General features: G+C 40.4%; 1 protein-coding gene across 1 annotated transcript; it reads left to right on the top strand.

Moving 5' to 3' along the window:
* Nucleotides 1-2,971: 2,971 nt before the first annotated feature.
* LOC113036840 (dehydrogenase/reductase SDR family member 13-like) lies at nt 2,972-8,938 on the top strand. The gene is made up of 5 exons (XM_026193377.2): nt 2,972-3,179; nt 4,412-4,530; nt 7,758-7,881; nt 7,953-8,279; nt 8,396-8,938. Exons 1-5 carry the CDS (start codon nt 3,053-3,055, stop codon nt 8,653-8,655), a joined length of 957 nt encoding a protein of 318 aa, XP_026049162.2. The 5' UTR covers nt 2,972-3,052; the 3' UTR covers nt 8,656-8,938.
* Nucleotides 8,939-13,914: the final 4,976 nt, after the last annotated feature.

Below are 13,914 nucleotides of genomic sequence, written 5' to 3' on the forward strand. Positions count from 1 at the left end.
TCTGCTGTGGCAGCATCTAAAGGGAGCAGCTGGAAGAAGAAGAAGAAGAAGAAGGGGAGGAAGAAGAAAAACACCAAAAACATGGAAGGGACTTCTTCTCTTTCAGCAAGTCCTCTTGGGGTCCTCTGCTTCCATCACACCAAATGCTTAGCAATCCAGTTCTAAAATCTGAATCTTTTCTGTAGTTCTACCTCTTTGTGGTCTTTCATTTTCTCCTGCCTGCAGCTCCACCTTCAACATCCTTTGTACATCCAATAACCCTCGTCTGCACATCTCCAAACCATCTCAGCCATGCTTCTCTAACTTACCTCCCAATGATTTATTCATTTCAAATCTCATCTATCCTGGTCACTCCCAGTTAAAATCTTCAGTTTCAGCATTCTGTCTTTTTGTCAGTGCTCCAAACCATACATAATTGCAGGGCTCATTATGCTCTTCTAAACCTTCCCTTTCACATTTGCTGTTATCTTTCTTCCCAAATCCCCACTAACACTTGTCTCCACCTTAATGACTTGTGATGTTCTATTAAGGTCATTCTATCTGAGGTCACTGTGGACCGTCTGCTCAACCATCTCAGATTTCCCTAAAAGTTTTACGACAACCTGTCATAAAAAACTGCATGCCAACAGTGAAGTGATTTTAAAATGGTATAAAAGTACAACAGTCAGCATGTCATGCATGTATGGAACACTTATAATAAACTGTATATTAATAAAGTACCAATTAATTCATTAATAAATAATAATTTACTTCTCAGGAGCTTTAAAGCAAAACTCCAACATGTTATAGGATGTTATTGTTGTTGGGCAGTATTTAGGAGTGGACTTAGCTTAAGGCTAATCAGTGGACCAAAGGTTATGGCAAATGTTCAGATCACACCCTTACTTTTACTGCTACCCAGTTATTCACCTAACCATATAAAAAACAAGTCTAACTTGATTTTAGTCTGGGTGACCTGACAACTACGGAGCCCCGCAAGGGACATGGGAGAAAAAAAATTACGATGAACTTTTGCGAGATCTCGCAAAACAAACTCGGGATCTTGCAAAGCTTTTGAGAGATTTCGCAAAAGTTGAATTCCAACAATGGCGGCAGCTACTTAGTTGTAATATTACTCTTTCTGGGTCACAAAATAAACTTTTAAGATATTTTGAGGTGTGAATGTAGTTGTGTAAACGTCAAATATCTGCTCGGTTTACAAGACATCACATATTTCTGACACCCACCATCTCGAAGCTAACGGGAGGTCGAGACCTACTACAGTTTGTTTTGCGAGATCTCGTTTACATGATGGATGACAGGTTTCAAAGTAAAACAAAAGTCACTGTGTGAGCACAGCTTTTTTTCTCTGTGGCGAATACACTGCTGTGTCACTGTGACTACTCTACATGCTAATGAGGGATGGTTTCACACAAAGGCGACCTTCTGCTCCTACGTTAATGAGCAGAGTGCAGTGCCATAGCAAAAGAGTGTTGTTTAGTATGAACGTTCCTTTTTAGAGTCAGATAAAACCAAACCGCTTTTTAAGAGCTATCAAGATTATAATATGTCAGTTAAAATACAGATTCATGAAATCCCATTTTCCTTTACTGACTGACACAACCATGTCTTTTAAAAAAACATTTTAAGTACTTAAACCTCTTGTGATTTCAAAGGGTCTCAGCTCTTACAAGACACAAAGAGTTCTCTGGTACCTTGCTGTAACTTTTACTGTACACAGGGAAGGGTTGGAGAGTGGGGGTGTGGGTGATTGGTGTGGAGAGAAAGGAGGGTTTTTTCCCCCCAACTAAGGATTAACTAATTGTTAAATAATTCATATTACAGTGACAGGACTGACAGGAATCATGACAGTAGCAATATCAAGTTTGCTGTATTGTTATCTACCATCCACCTAAATCCTAAAATAATCCTGGTCTCAGCTATTGTCACATTTTTGTCAGTTTGTTACCTTCACCTGAAGGTGCTGTTAAGCAAGAATTAATTGATTAATAATGATAAGCACAAGCCAACATTCTGTTTAAAATCATTAACAGACTCCTTAGTGCTGATCCAGCTTCTTTTCCTGCCAAATCTTCGGATGACTGTGAAAAATTCCCAAATTTCTTTGCTGGCAACATCAGTGATATCACATTACAGTTCAAGTTTAAATTAATCACTTTCATCTAACTCCAGCCCAAATTACTTTAAATCATCCATTGTCTTGATCTGCCAAAAAAAACCTTTCATTTAAGAAATTTTTAATAAATTTATTAATTTGAAAACAAAAATTTCTATGCTTCAATAACCGACAATATTTCATTTGAGTCCTTCTAGATTTATCTGCAGCCTTGCCACTCTCATCAGAAGATTAGAAAATTGGGCTAGCATGATAAAAGCTTGTTTTAGCAGTGCCAGTGATATCACTGGCACTGCTAAAACAAGCTTTTATCATACTTTTCTGGCTGATACTTCGAAATTCATTTTAACCCTTTCTGCTCAGCATGACCTTTAAGTCTCGAGGACAAAATGCGATATGCTCACTAGGGTTGAGAATGACCAAGCTAAGATCCTGTGAGACCATATACAGATGGACAAACTGGTAACGACTAACCAGCCAAACATATACAAGTGACAGCAACATCAGGGAGAAGGAACATGAGAAGCTTGATAAGTGCCAAGTGCTGAGAGAGGAGATCGAAAGATGTGGAGGGGGAAGGCAACAGTGGACACAGTGGTAACCGGGGGATTTGGGGCAGTGACCTGACCACCAAGCCAAGAAAAAATCCGAGATCTCTGCCCAGAAAAGGGCAACAGAAATACTCTGCAGGACCCTCAAGGCTCCAGACCTGTGGCAGAGGACTTTATCTAAAAAAATACTTTTCTTTTCTTTTCTTTTCTTTTCTTTTCAAGAACTGCGGATCTGACGCTGGCGCTAAGTAAATCTGAATGAATGAGAATAGAAACGACAGAGGGCAGCAGAGAGCCTTTGTTGCTGCTGGTAGCCGCAAATAGTGATAGAAGAAGAGACAGTCACTTGGTTACGAAGAATTGAGCAGTGTTTGGAAGTGTCGTAATGTCGGCTTTACTATGCCTCATAGCGGGATTCGTATCGTTTTATGTGTTAGTTTATTACTGTGTGTTCAGATCCGCGAGATGCTCCAGTTCAGTGAAGCTTAAGGGCAAGACGGCCATTGTTACAGGTAACACGCCCCACTGTCCGCTCATCAACTGTAAACACAGTCACTAACTCACGTAAGTTGCGCAATCTTACCATTGTCCAGTCAGGTCCCAGCTTACTGCTGGTTTGAGTAAAAGTCAGCAGTGATACTTGAAAAATCGCGAAGTCCTTTTAGAATCAGCCGAAAGGGACACACTCCTTCTGAATGATAAAACTATGTTTCTGAAACAACTGTTACCGACGGGCTGTGTCTCTATTTCAAAATGAAAACAAAGATGGCAGTTCGCTGCCTGTTGTAAAAAGGACTTATAAATTAGTTAACGTCTTTGAAAATCTTTCATCATTAAGTAGAGGGATTTTTGCCATGCTGATGTTTAAAATAGTCTCCGAAGATTGTAAAAATGTATTCGGAATCGGAGTAAAAGTTGTGAAACTAGCTTCGCTTTTTTTTCCAGGTATCAATTGTTTATTCTTTTATAGGAAAAATAAAACAAAAAACTATTAGTTTTAAATGGTTAGCTCTGTGGGTGGTCTGAAAAGCAAAGTGAAACATTTGTGACTTCAAGATGATTAGCAGAGGACTCGGCGTCCACCTGAAATACAACTTTATTTATATAGCACATTTAAAAAACCAACAGTACACCAAAGTGCTTTACAATAGAAACAGGGAAATTAAGACATGATTAAATAAAAGGCCATTAACAATGTACCACATATGTACAACTCTATGTACCATATGTACAGACAGGTACATAGATACAAATGGAGCCAAATATAAAATAGGGGCACTAACTAGATGGAAAAGCTAGGTTAAATAAGTGAGTTTTTAAACGTAATTTAAAAGATAGAATGGATAGCGATGGGAAGGTTGTTCCACAGGTTTGGTGCAACCAGGGCAAAAGCACGGTCACCCCTAGATTTAAGTCTAGATTTAGGCTGAACCAAGAGTAATTGGGCTGAAGACCTTTTGAACCCACAGTGTCCTCTGAGTTTTTAGCGAGGTCCACCCTCATGCTTCATGTCTCATTTTTAAATACAAAGGTCAACTGTAAAAACGGATATCTGTACATTTGCACTGTTTTCCACTTTTGATGTGTAATTCTATCACAAGACTGTGAATTTAACTGAACATGTAACAGGTAAAAACAGTCTTAGATTGAATTTTCATTAGATACCCAGAGATAATGCCACTGTATTCACAATGACACCTTTGCAAGTAGTTTGCTGAGATGTTTGAATTGCTTTTCTGAACAGGAAGCAACACTGGCATTGGTAAGTCCACAGCTTTGCAGCTGGCGAAACGAGGAGCCAGGGTGATCCTGGCCTGCCGTAACAAGGAGAGAGGAGAGGCTGCCGCTTACGACATCCGCAGAGTAAGAAGTCAGAGACTGACACACAGCAGGCACTATCCTGTGCCACAGTCAGTTGAGAGAACTAGTTGGTAGTTTCATTTTCTTTCATTTTAACTGAAAAACTTACAGGAGTGTTCACTCAATCACTAAAAATGAGAAAGAGTAAGTTATTAAAAATCAATTTTAGTATATATATTGTGAAAGTTTTTAGACCTTTGTCTTTATGCATGCTCAATCATCCAAGTAAGCAAATCTCAGAAAGTTGTTTCGGTTCAGAGGTGGGCAATGCTTATCACATGCTGCTACCTGCCCAACAGTGAAGCATGGTGTTCGAGGGATTGTCCTGTGGTAGTGCTTGTCAGTAGCAGGAACATGAAGACTGATCACAAATGAGGGAAGGATGAATCCATCCATATACAGAAAGAAACGCACTCCTGACAGCAGCGACCTATAATTGAGGTTACGAGTAGAAGTAAACAGTAAGGGTAACACTGCAGTGGCCTCTAGCTGTGTTTTAGTGGTTTCAGCCAGAGCCCGTCTCTTTGGTGGAGATGTAGAGTTGGATGTCTCGAGACCACTTTTACGTGGTCTCTTGGTCTCGTCTTGGTCTCGACGGACTTTTGTCTTGGTCTCGCTGTCTCGGTCTTGCGTTCTGAAATCGACATAGTGTTCGGGAGATTTGGAGTCAACCATCGGCGGAGCGGGGGGGGGGGGGGGGGGGGGGGTGGCTTACTGGGCTTAAGCCCGGGTCATTTTTTCAGAAGCCCTGGGTCTTTTGGAGTGTAATTTGTTTCATAGTTAGATGCCTGACTGTATAAACTGTATAAAACAAAAAATAAACACAATACTCGAAGCACAGAGCGCACAGTCGTAAATTCCCCCTAATTTTGGTATGATCCGAGCTCAGGCACTAGGCGACTGAGCACAGCACCCATGTGAGCGAGGGGGGAGAAGCTGCTGCCTGCGAGTTTGCTGCAGACAGAGGAGAGCTTAAGTTTGACCAGGTACCAAAGCAAATCATTCGTACTGTACAAATAATGTAAATATGAAGGTTTATCACAAAAGACTGAGATTAAACTGATCACTTGGTTGCGTTACTTGCTCTTCGAGTGAATCAACAAATGGATAAATAAAAAGCCGAACAGCAATGCTGATTTTTTAGAGAGTCTTAGCTTACATTTCATATTTTCAGTTGTTTCCCCTCCACGGCTAAACAAACTCTCTAAATCGGTTTCAGTTATGTACTGATGAACACAACAATGGACATAAGGAGCTTCTTTCAAAGAAAAAACTCTGGTGGATGTTATTTTATACATTATGCTTTGTATGTTGTTCAGTATATTTCTATGCAAAACAAGAGGAATTTCAATACACAGCAGTATATTCACAGTTTAAACCAGATATTTACAAACACTTTATGGAGAAAACATAAAACCTTTTTTTTTTTTTACTGTTAAACATCAATTTAGACTGAACTAAAATATTGAAATAAATATTGAAATATCTTTTGAATTAGTTAAATGTCAGAATAAAGAGAGACAGAGCTTCTATTTTTTATCACTTTCATCAAATTTAGGAGTACATATACACTAAGTTTATTGTAAATTAATAAGAAACCTGCAGACTATTCCATTCTGAGCTGAAGAAGCTTCTGATAGGTTAGTAGAGTCCATGTGAGTAAATTGGTGGCACACCTGTGGATGCATATAAGGCAAAACACAGAGCCTGTTTCTGTGACATGGGAAAATCAAGAGATGTCAACCAAAACACCAGGAAAAGAACTGTGGAGCTCCATAAGTGTGGCTCAATTTTGAATACAATTTGGTGCCATTTACAATTAAGAAATACAGATAGTTTCTCTCTTTACTCTTAAAGTTAACAAATATGTTTTTTATATTTATCAATCTAAAAAAATAAACATTTAGTCTGATTTGATGTTACAATTAAAAAAGTGTTTCTGTTTTGATCTGAAGAGTTTGTAAATATCTGGTTTCAACTGTATATTTGAAGATGTTGGTGTTTGGTTTGATTGTCAGCACAAAGAGGGAGAGAGAGAGGAACAGAGAGGGAGAGAGAGAGGAACAGAGAGGGAGATGGAGAATGAGGACAGAACAGAGATGGAACAAGAGCAGGTGAGACACACATGTTAGTCAAATGGTTGTTTGCCAAAAGTATCACCGTATCATAGGTCCTCATGTATCTCGTACCTAGTGTTTCTTTTTAGGTTTGTTATTTTTCAAATTCTATATTTATTAAGTTATGCAGGCTTGTTTACACAACAAGGCTAAATAATTATATAAATGTTTCTGAATCTAAATATTGTACATTGGTAGAATTAAAAAATAAGTGTAGTGCAGGTCTATGATGATTTTTAGTGCTACTATCATCTAGTTCTGATTCTGGTTCTGTTTTGGTTAAATCCTAAGTAGTCCTGATTTTGAGCTGTTGTAGTCCTGTTTTAATTCCGGATCAGTTCTGGGTCTGGTTGAATTGGGGTTTAGTCCGCCTGTCTTTGTTCTGCCTTGCTGCTTAATTAAAAAACTAGTTTAAGGTGTCCTGCACATGTGATATATATTTTTTGTCTGTATGAAGTCATTCTTTTTTGAACAAAACTCAAAACAGAGCCTATTAATCTTTCAGTCATTTCTACCCTCACTTAATTTCCTTTGGCTGCTCAGCTCTCACAAAGTGGCTCAGCTATGCTCCAATCCCTCCATATTGTGGCCAATCACATGCGAGGATATAGGATAATATCATTATGTGAAAAACAGAGAGGGTGAGAAACGCGACAGTCAAGTGGAGCGTGCGTCTGTCCTCTCAGCAAGTAAGTGAGACCGTAGACAGCGGTGAGGAGGGCTGTGCGAAAGCAAAAACACATAAATATGCCTGACACCCGTAAACGAAGCAGCATCTGGCTGCAGTTTAAAGACTTTTTTTGTCTCGTCTTGGTCTCGATACCCTCTGGTCTTGGTCTTGTCTTGGTCTCGGATTAGGTGGTCTTGACTACAAGTCTATGGAGATGTAAGAAAACAAATGATAAAAATAAACGGTACTTTATTTGTATTCGGTATCAGACGCATGGTTAGCATGTAATTCAACAAGCATCAAACAGACATCAGATCTATTTCTAGCGCTTACATAAGGATGTGTTTTAGGTTTTATTTTCAAATGCACCATCATTGTTCAGTCCTGCCAGATATGTGACAGATCTATCGCAGCCTGTCTTACTCAGCAGTTCTGTCCTGTAGGAGAGCGGCAACAACCAGGTGGTGTTTATGCATCTGGATCTGGCGAGTCTGAAATCTGTTCAGAGCTTTGCTGAAACCTTCCTGAAGACCGAGCCCAGACTGGACATCCTCATTAACAATGCAGGTGGGAATGTTGCCATACAGAGAAATGTCGCTGTCTGTTCTATCGATAGTGACTGAAACTTTGTGTTGCAGGTGTGATGGGCCTGGGATGTACCGAGGAGGGTTTTGGTATGGCGTTTGGTGTGAACCATCTGGGCCACTTCCTGCTCACCAATCTCCTCCTGGAGCGGCTAAAGCAGTGTGGTCCCAGTAGAGTGGTCACAGTGGCTGCACTGCTGCACCACCTTGGAACCGTTGACTTCTCTCTGCTTAATTCCCAGAAAGATTTGGTGTCAGGTCAGTCTACCTGGGACAGCTTCCAGGCCTACTGTAACAGCAAACTGTGTAATGTGCTTTTTACCAGGGAGTTGTCCAACAAACTGGAGGGCACCAGTGTCTCCTGCTACTGCCTGCACCCAGGTCAGTGTCTGCTTCCATTTTTGGTGTGAGGCTGTGTGTACCACAAGCAAAAGCTACTACAACACTACATGTCCAAATGAGTACCTCTGAGTTAAGATCACCTCTGTTCTTCCCAGGAGTCATCTACACAGAGCTGGGTCGCAGTATGAGCCTGTGGCTGCAGCTTCTCATGATGCCTTTTGCAAAGCTGTTCTTCCTCAGCCTTGAGGCGGGGTCACAGACCACCCTTTACTGTGCTCTACAAGAGGGCATTGAACCCCTCAGTGGACGCTACTTCTCCAATTGTGCGCTGCAACAAGTAGGAGTCAAAGCTCGAGATGATGCCCTGGCAAAGAAGCTGTGGGAAGTGAGTGAGAGGTTATCTGGCTTATCATAAGAGACTCCAGAAAAATTCAAGGACTCTGTGAATACTTTGTAACATAGAGACGATACCACACCTTTGGTTTTATTATGTGCTATTGCTGGGCTGATGGTATGTCAGGTCTTAAGGTTCTCTGGCATTGTGCTATAATTTCAACATGGGGACCATTTTAGATTCTCAAGTGAATAATATGTTTTTTTAACTGTTGTGTAGAAAGAATATTCTACAGTATGTGTCATGTTGTTTTGTATTAATGAAGTAGATATGTTTTATCATTAAAAGTCATATCTGCGTCTCAGCACTGCAGTGAATTGGGCATTTTGTTTTCACATGACGGTTACATTTTTTTGGACCAGTTAAGCCAGTGGCAACGCCTCGATGAAAGCAACAGAGGAAGAAGGTGACAGTTTGGACAAACTGCTATAGCTTTGTGGAGTGGTGCATTTGTTAGCTCGCTTGCCTCGCAGCAAGATGGTTCCCGGCTCAAACTTGACAGTGTGGGGATGAACAAAAGTATTTTACCAGCACAATATAATCTGCAGTATGATCATTGCTTTAACAATGTAACAGATAGCTTTAAGATGGTTATGCATACTGTTATCATATTAATCTTGTATTCCAGATGCAGTTATAACTATTTTATACATATTGCATATCTGTGCTTATTTTGAGTTGATGTTCGGTTCATTAAGGGTCTTAAGCTTCACTGGCGTGACTGTCCAGGTCATTCATGCTGAGGGAAACTAGAACATAGAAGGAATTGCAATACATGCTTACAAAACACTTATATCAGGTCATTTTTATTATCTTTCATACAGTGGGGCAAAAAAGTATTTAGTCAGCCACCGATTGTGCAAGTTCCCCCACTTAAAATGATGACAGAGGTCAGTAATTTGCACCAGAGGTACACTTCAACTGTGAGAGACAGAATGTGAAAAAAAAAAATCCATGAATCCACATGGTAGGATTTGTAAAGAATTTATTCGTAAATCAGGGTGGAAAATAAGTATTTGGTCACCTCAAACAAGGAAAATCTCTGGCTCTCACAGACCTGTAACGTCTTCTGTAAGAAGCTTTTCTGTCCCCCACTCGTTACCTGTATGAATGGCACCTGTTTGAACTCATCATCTGTATAAAAGACACCTGTCCACAGCCTCAAACAGTCAGACTCCAAACGCCGCCATGGCCAAGACCAAAGAGCTTTCGAAGGACACCAGGAAAAGTATTGTAGACCTGCACCAGACTGGGAAGAGTGAATCTACAATAGGCAAGCAGCTTGGTGTGAAAAAATCAACTGTGGGAGCAATCATCAGAAAATGGAAGACATACAAGACCACTGATAATCTCCCTCGATCTGGGGCTCCACGCAAGATCTCATCCCGTGGGGTCAAAATGATCATGAGAACGGTGAGCAAAGATCCCAGAACCACACGGGGGGACCTGGTGAATGACCTGCAGAGAGCTGGGACCAAAGTAACAAAGGTCACCATCAGTAACACACTACAACAGCAGGGAATCAAATCCCGCAGTGCCAGACGTGTTCCGCTGCTGAAGCCAGTGCATGTCCAGGCCCGTCTGAAGTTTGCCAGAGAGCACATGGATGATACAGCAGAGGATTGGGAGAATGTCATGTGGTCAGATGAAACCAAAGTAGAACTTTTTGGTATAAACTCAACTCGTCGTGTTTGGAGGAAGAAGAATACTGAGTTGCATCCCAAGAACACCATACCTACTGTGAAGCATGGGGGTGGAAACATCATGCTATGGGGCTGTTTTTCTGCCAAGGGGACAGGACGACTGATCACACAATTTTAAAAAAAACACAACGATGAAACAGATTAACACACCGCCCGGGCAACAAAGGAGTGGCTCCGTAAAAAGCATTTGAAAGTCCTGGAGTGGCCTAGCCAGTCTCCAGACCTCAACCCCATAGAAAATCTGTGGCGGGAGTTGAAAGTCCGTGTTGCTCGGCGACAGCCCCAAAACATCACTGCTCTCGAGAAGATCTGCATGGAGGAATGGGCCAAAATACCAGCTACTGTGTGTGCAAACCTGGTAAAGACCTATAGTAAACGTTTGACCTCTGTTATTGCCAACAAAGGTTATGTTACAAAGTATTGAGTTGTATTTTTGTTATTGACCAAATACTTATTTTCCACCCTGATTTACGAATAAATTCTTTACAAATCCTACCATGTGGATTCATGGATATTTTTTTCACATTCTGTCTCTCACAGTTGAAGTGTACCTCTGGTGCAAATTACTGACCTCTGTCATCATTTTAAGTGGGGGAACTTGCACAATCGGTGGCTGACTAAATACTTTTTTGCCCCACTGTATGTTCATGTTCTTGTATTGAGTTTTAAGTAGTATCAGTTGGTTAAAACATTTATTCAATTTATATTACATCTATAAGTTTTAGTAAACTGTTGACACATTTGACAGTGGCCTCTGTTTGACTGTGAGCGTTAGTAGGTGAGAGGTGACATAGAGTGCCGAGTGAGGTCGTGACATATACACACACACACACACATTAGTTAGACTCATTTATAGGTGAGAGGTTAGTCATGTCTGCTTGTAACTGCGAAATTGTCTCTGCAAAAGAGGAACAGTTTCCAGACGAGAACTGGAAGTCAAAGGGTTGACCGGAAATACCGGCCATGAAGATAGAAGACAACGTTCTTTTTAAACTGTCTTAAAAGTCATTGTGGTTTTGATTTGACGTATGTATATATTCTGTCTGATGACGCATGAGGGGGCGTCATTAAATTCAAACTCTGATGGTATAAAATATCTGTTTATGCTTTGATTAAGTCGAAGATCAATTGCTGTCTGTGTAAGTGATCTTCCCACGCGTGCATTAAAATCATCGTTTGACTTCACCCGGCCGGATCAGTGTGGTTATTCTTCGATCACCTCTTGTACCCCTTCCTCAATATTGAATCCTTAACAACAGCCAGCTGGGTCCTATCTGCTCGTCCAGTGCCTGTGTGAGTTCTTTTCCAGGTATTCCAGTTTGCTCACACAGTCCCCAGACATGCCTGTTACTTTACTGAAATGGAGACCTGTGTAGCCAGACTCTCACTCAGTGACTCTGAACTGAATAAACAGTTAAAATGCATAAGAACTGGTTCTTTTATAGCATTTTAACCAACATTCACACAAGCACATTTTCTTCTATGTCTAAGTGCTTTTCTCTAACATTCACACTTTTGATTAGGAGATGACCTGCTTTACCTCCTGAGCCACAGCACCCCTAATATGAATAGTGAGCTGTATGTGGTCAGTCCATACCACAGTGGCACAGTACTGTTGTCCAGGAACACCCACAGGTTTTGTCACCTGGACATAGTCATCTGGCCACTATGATTTGACATTGCTCATTGGTAATTTAGTCACTCATCCGAGTGACTTCTTCAGTCTGATGAATGAGTAACTGTTAATGACAGGAAAAAATCTAAAGAATGGAAAGGTGTTAAATTTAAAAACAGTTATTAACATCACAGATTTATGTCTTCTAACAATATTTCATGTAAGCAACACTGGATTGAAGCATAGTATTCTGCATACTTTGGAAACAATGATTTTAATGAATGATTTACATCAAGCAGTTATTCTGTCTGACTTCCTGTAAAACTCAACCTCTTCAAAAACAGCCCCTCAGTATCTATAGCTTAGCTTCAAAAATTAAGGCAAAACTTGAAGAGTTTTAATTTTGGTTTGGTTTTGAATCCAGGCTTCACAGAGCTGATGATTTTAGTTTCCAGTGATCATTGCTCCGTCATGTTGTTCTCAGCACATTACACAACATACCTCGCATACATAGCTGGAATATTTTGTTTACAAAGCACTAATGTGTAATTCGGAGTGTTCGACCAGTTCTAATGAAGGCTTTGACCTAATTTGTCTTATCCAGTGTTTAGCATTTAGTTTCTGATTTGTTGGTTTTCAACGTATTTGACGTCGCTTAGAAGCGACTGGACTTTCTTTTAAAAGGAACTTAAAGAAGTCCAGTCGCTTTTCTTTCCAAGCTCCTTAGACTACCATGATCTGGATGAATGACTGTGAAACCTACACAGACACATTTTCATCATGTTAGCTTTTTGCCATTAAAAATGTCAAAGCAAGCATGTTTATGGTGTTTCTGTGGACATTTGACGAAAGATATAGCCTGGTCAAATACTGAAGGACAATTTTCATTTTCATTATTATAATGCTTGACTCAGGTTAGGATGTCAGATAGAGTTGCTATAGCATTTCTCACATAACAGTCTCTTTGTACAATTAACACATCATGCAGGGATAACTCAGGTTTCTTTAGTGAAAATTTTAATTGCAAGTAGCAAAATTAAATAAATGTAACTGATCCGCATCAGTTACATTTATTTAATTTTGTACTATCGAACAGTCTTTCATCTAAACATAGAAATTTCCCATTTCTCATATTTTTTTCTCAGTTACTGGTATTTTTTAAAATATATGTAATTTGAATGGTTTATGTGAAGCTGAACTCAGTGGCACCCATTTGAACTTGTCAGAATCAAAACATCCACAGGGGGGCAGTAGCGTAGCACAGGTACGCCAACAGCAAGCACAACATCGTTTCACGCTGCTTCTCGGCTGTTGTTGCTTGGAGCAAGGTTGTTGAGGACCTTAACCCAGCAGACCTATGGATTCTGTTCATTATGAGTGCTGATTATTAACACAGGCTGGCTTGAAAGCCGGGTCAGTTGTGTGTAAGAGAGGAGCTTTTGCAATTATTCGGCAGGACATTTCTGTTTGCAGACTTCTCCTTTAACCTCGGCAATCGTGGGGAGAAACACATGTCCACGATCGATTCCTGTCTCCTCCTGCCTTCAGTCATCACTCTGTCCTGTTCCTTTATCCCCACACACCTCTACTGTCTCTGCTGCGTGCTGAAAAGATCTGTGGTAAATTTGAGTAGCAGTTTCAATGACAGTCTCATTTATTGAGGTATAGTTGTATCTCATCTACTCCAACAGATACTGCTGGAGAAACACTTGAAGATTAAGTTCCACGTGAACATAAAGCTTCAGAAAGAAGCAGCCTATGTGAAAACACAGCAAAGTGAGTAACATACAGAATCTGGAACTCCTCTCACTGAACTCTGATGATGTCAAATCATTTACAGTTGGCTGGGAAACTGAAAGTATAAGAGTTCAAATAAACAGTGAAACACACAGAAACAGGAAAGATTTTTATAAAAGTGGTCTGCACAGTGGTCAACTGGTTAGCACTGCCACCTCACCCTGC

This window comes from Astatotilapia calliptera, chromosome 14 (genome assembly GCF_964374335.1).
Source record: "Astatotilapia calliptera chromosome 14, fAstCal68.1, whole genome shotgun sequence".
Taxonomy (NCBI): Eukaryota; Metazoa; Chordata; class Actinopteri; order Cichliformes; family Cichlidae; genus Astatotilapia; species Astatotilapia calliptera.

Excerpts from the sequence above, each read along its gene's own strand:
- LOC113036840 (XM_026193377.2), top strand. The coding sequence starts at position 3,053 with ATGTCGGCTTTACTATGCCTCATAGCGGGATTCGTATCGTTTTATGTG. Across the intron at positions 3,180-4,411 it reads CAAGACGGCCATTGTTACAG|GAAGCAACACTGGCATTGGT; the intron begins GTAACACGCCCC and ends TTTTCTGAACAG. Across the intron at positions 4,531-7,757 it reads CCGCTTACGACATCCGCAGA|GAGAGCGGCAACAACCAGGT; the intron begins GTAAGAAGTCAG and ends TCTGTCCTGTAG.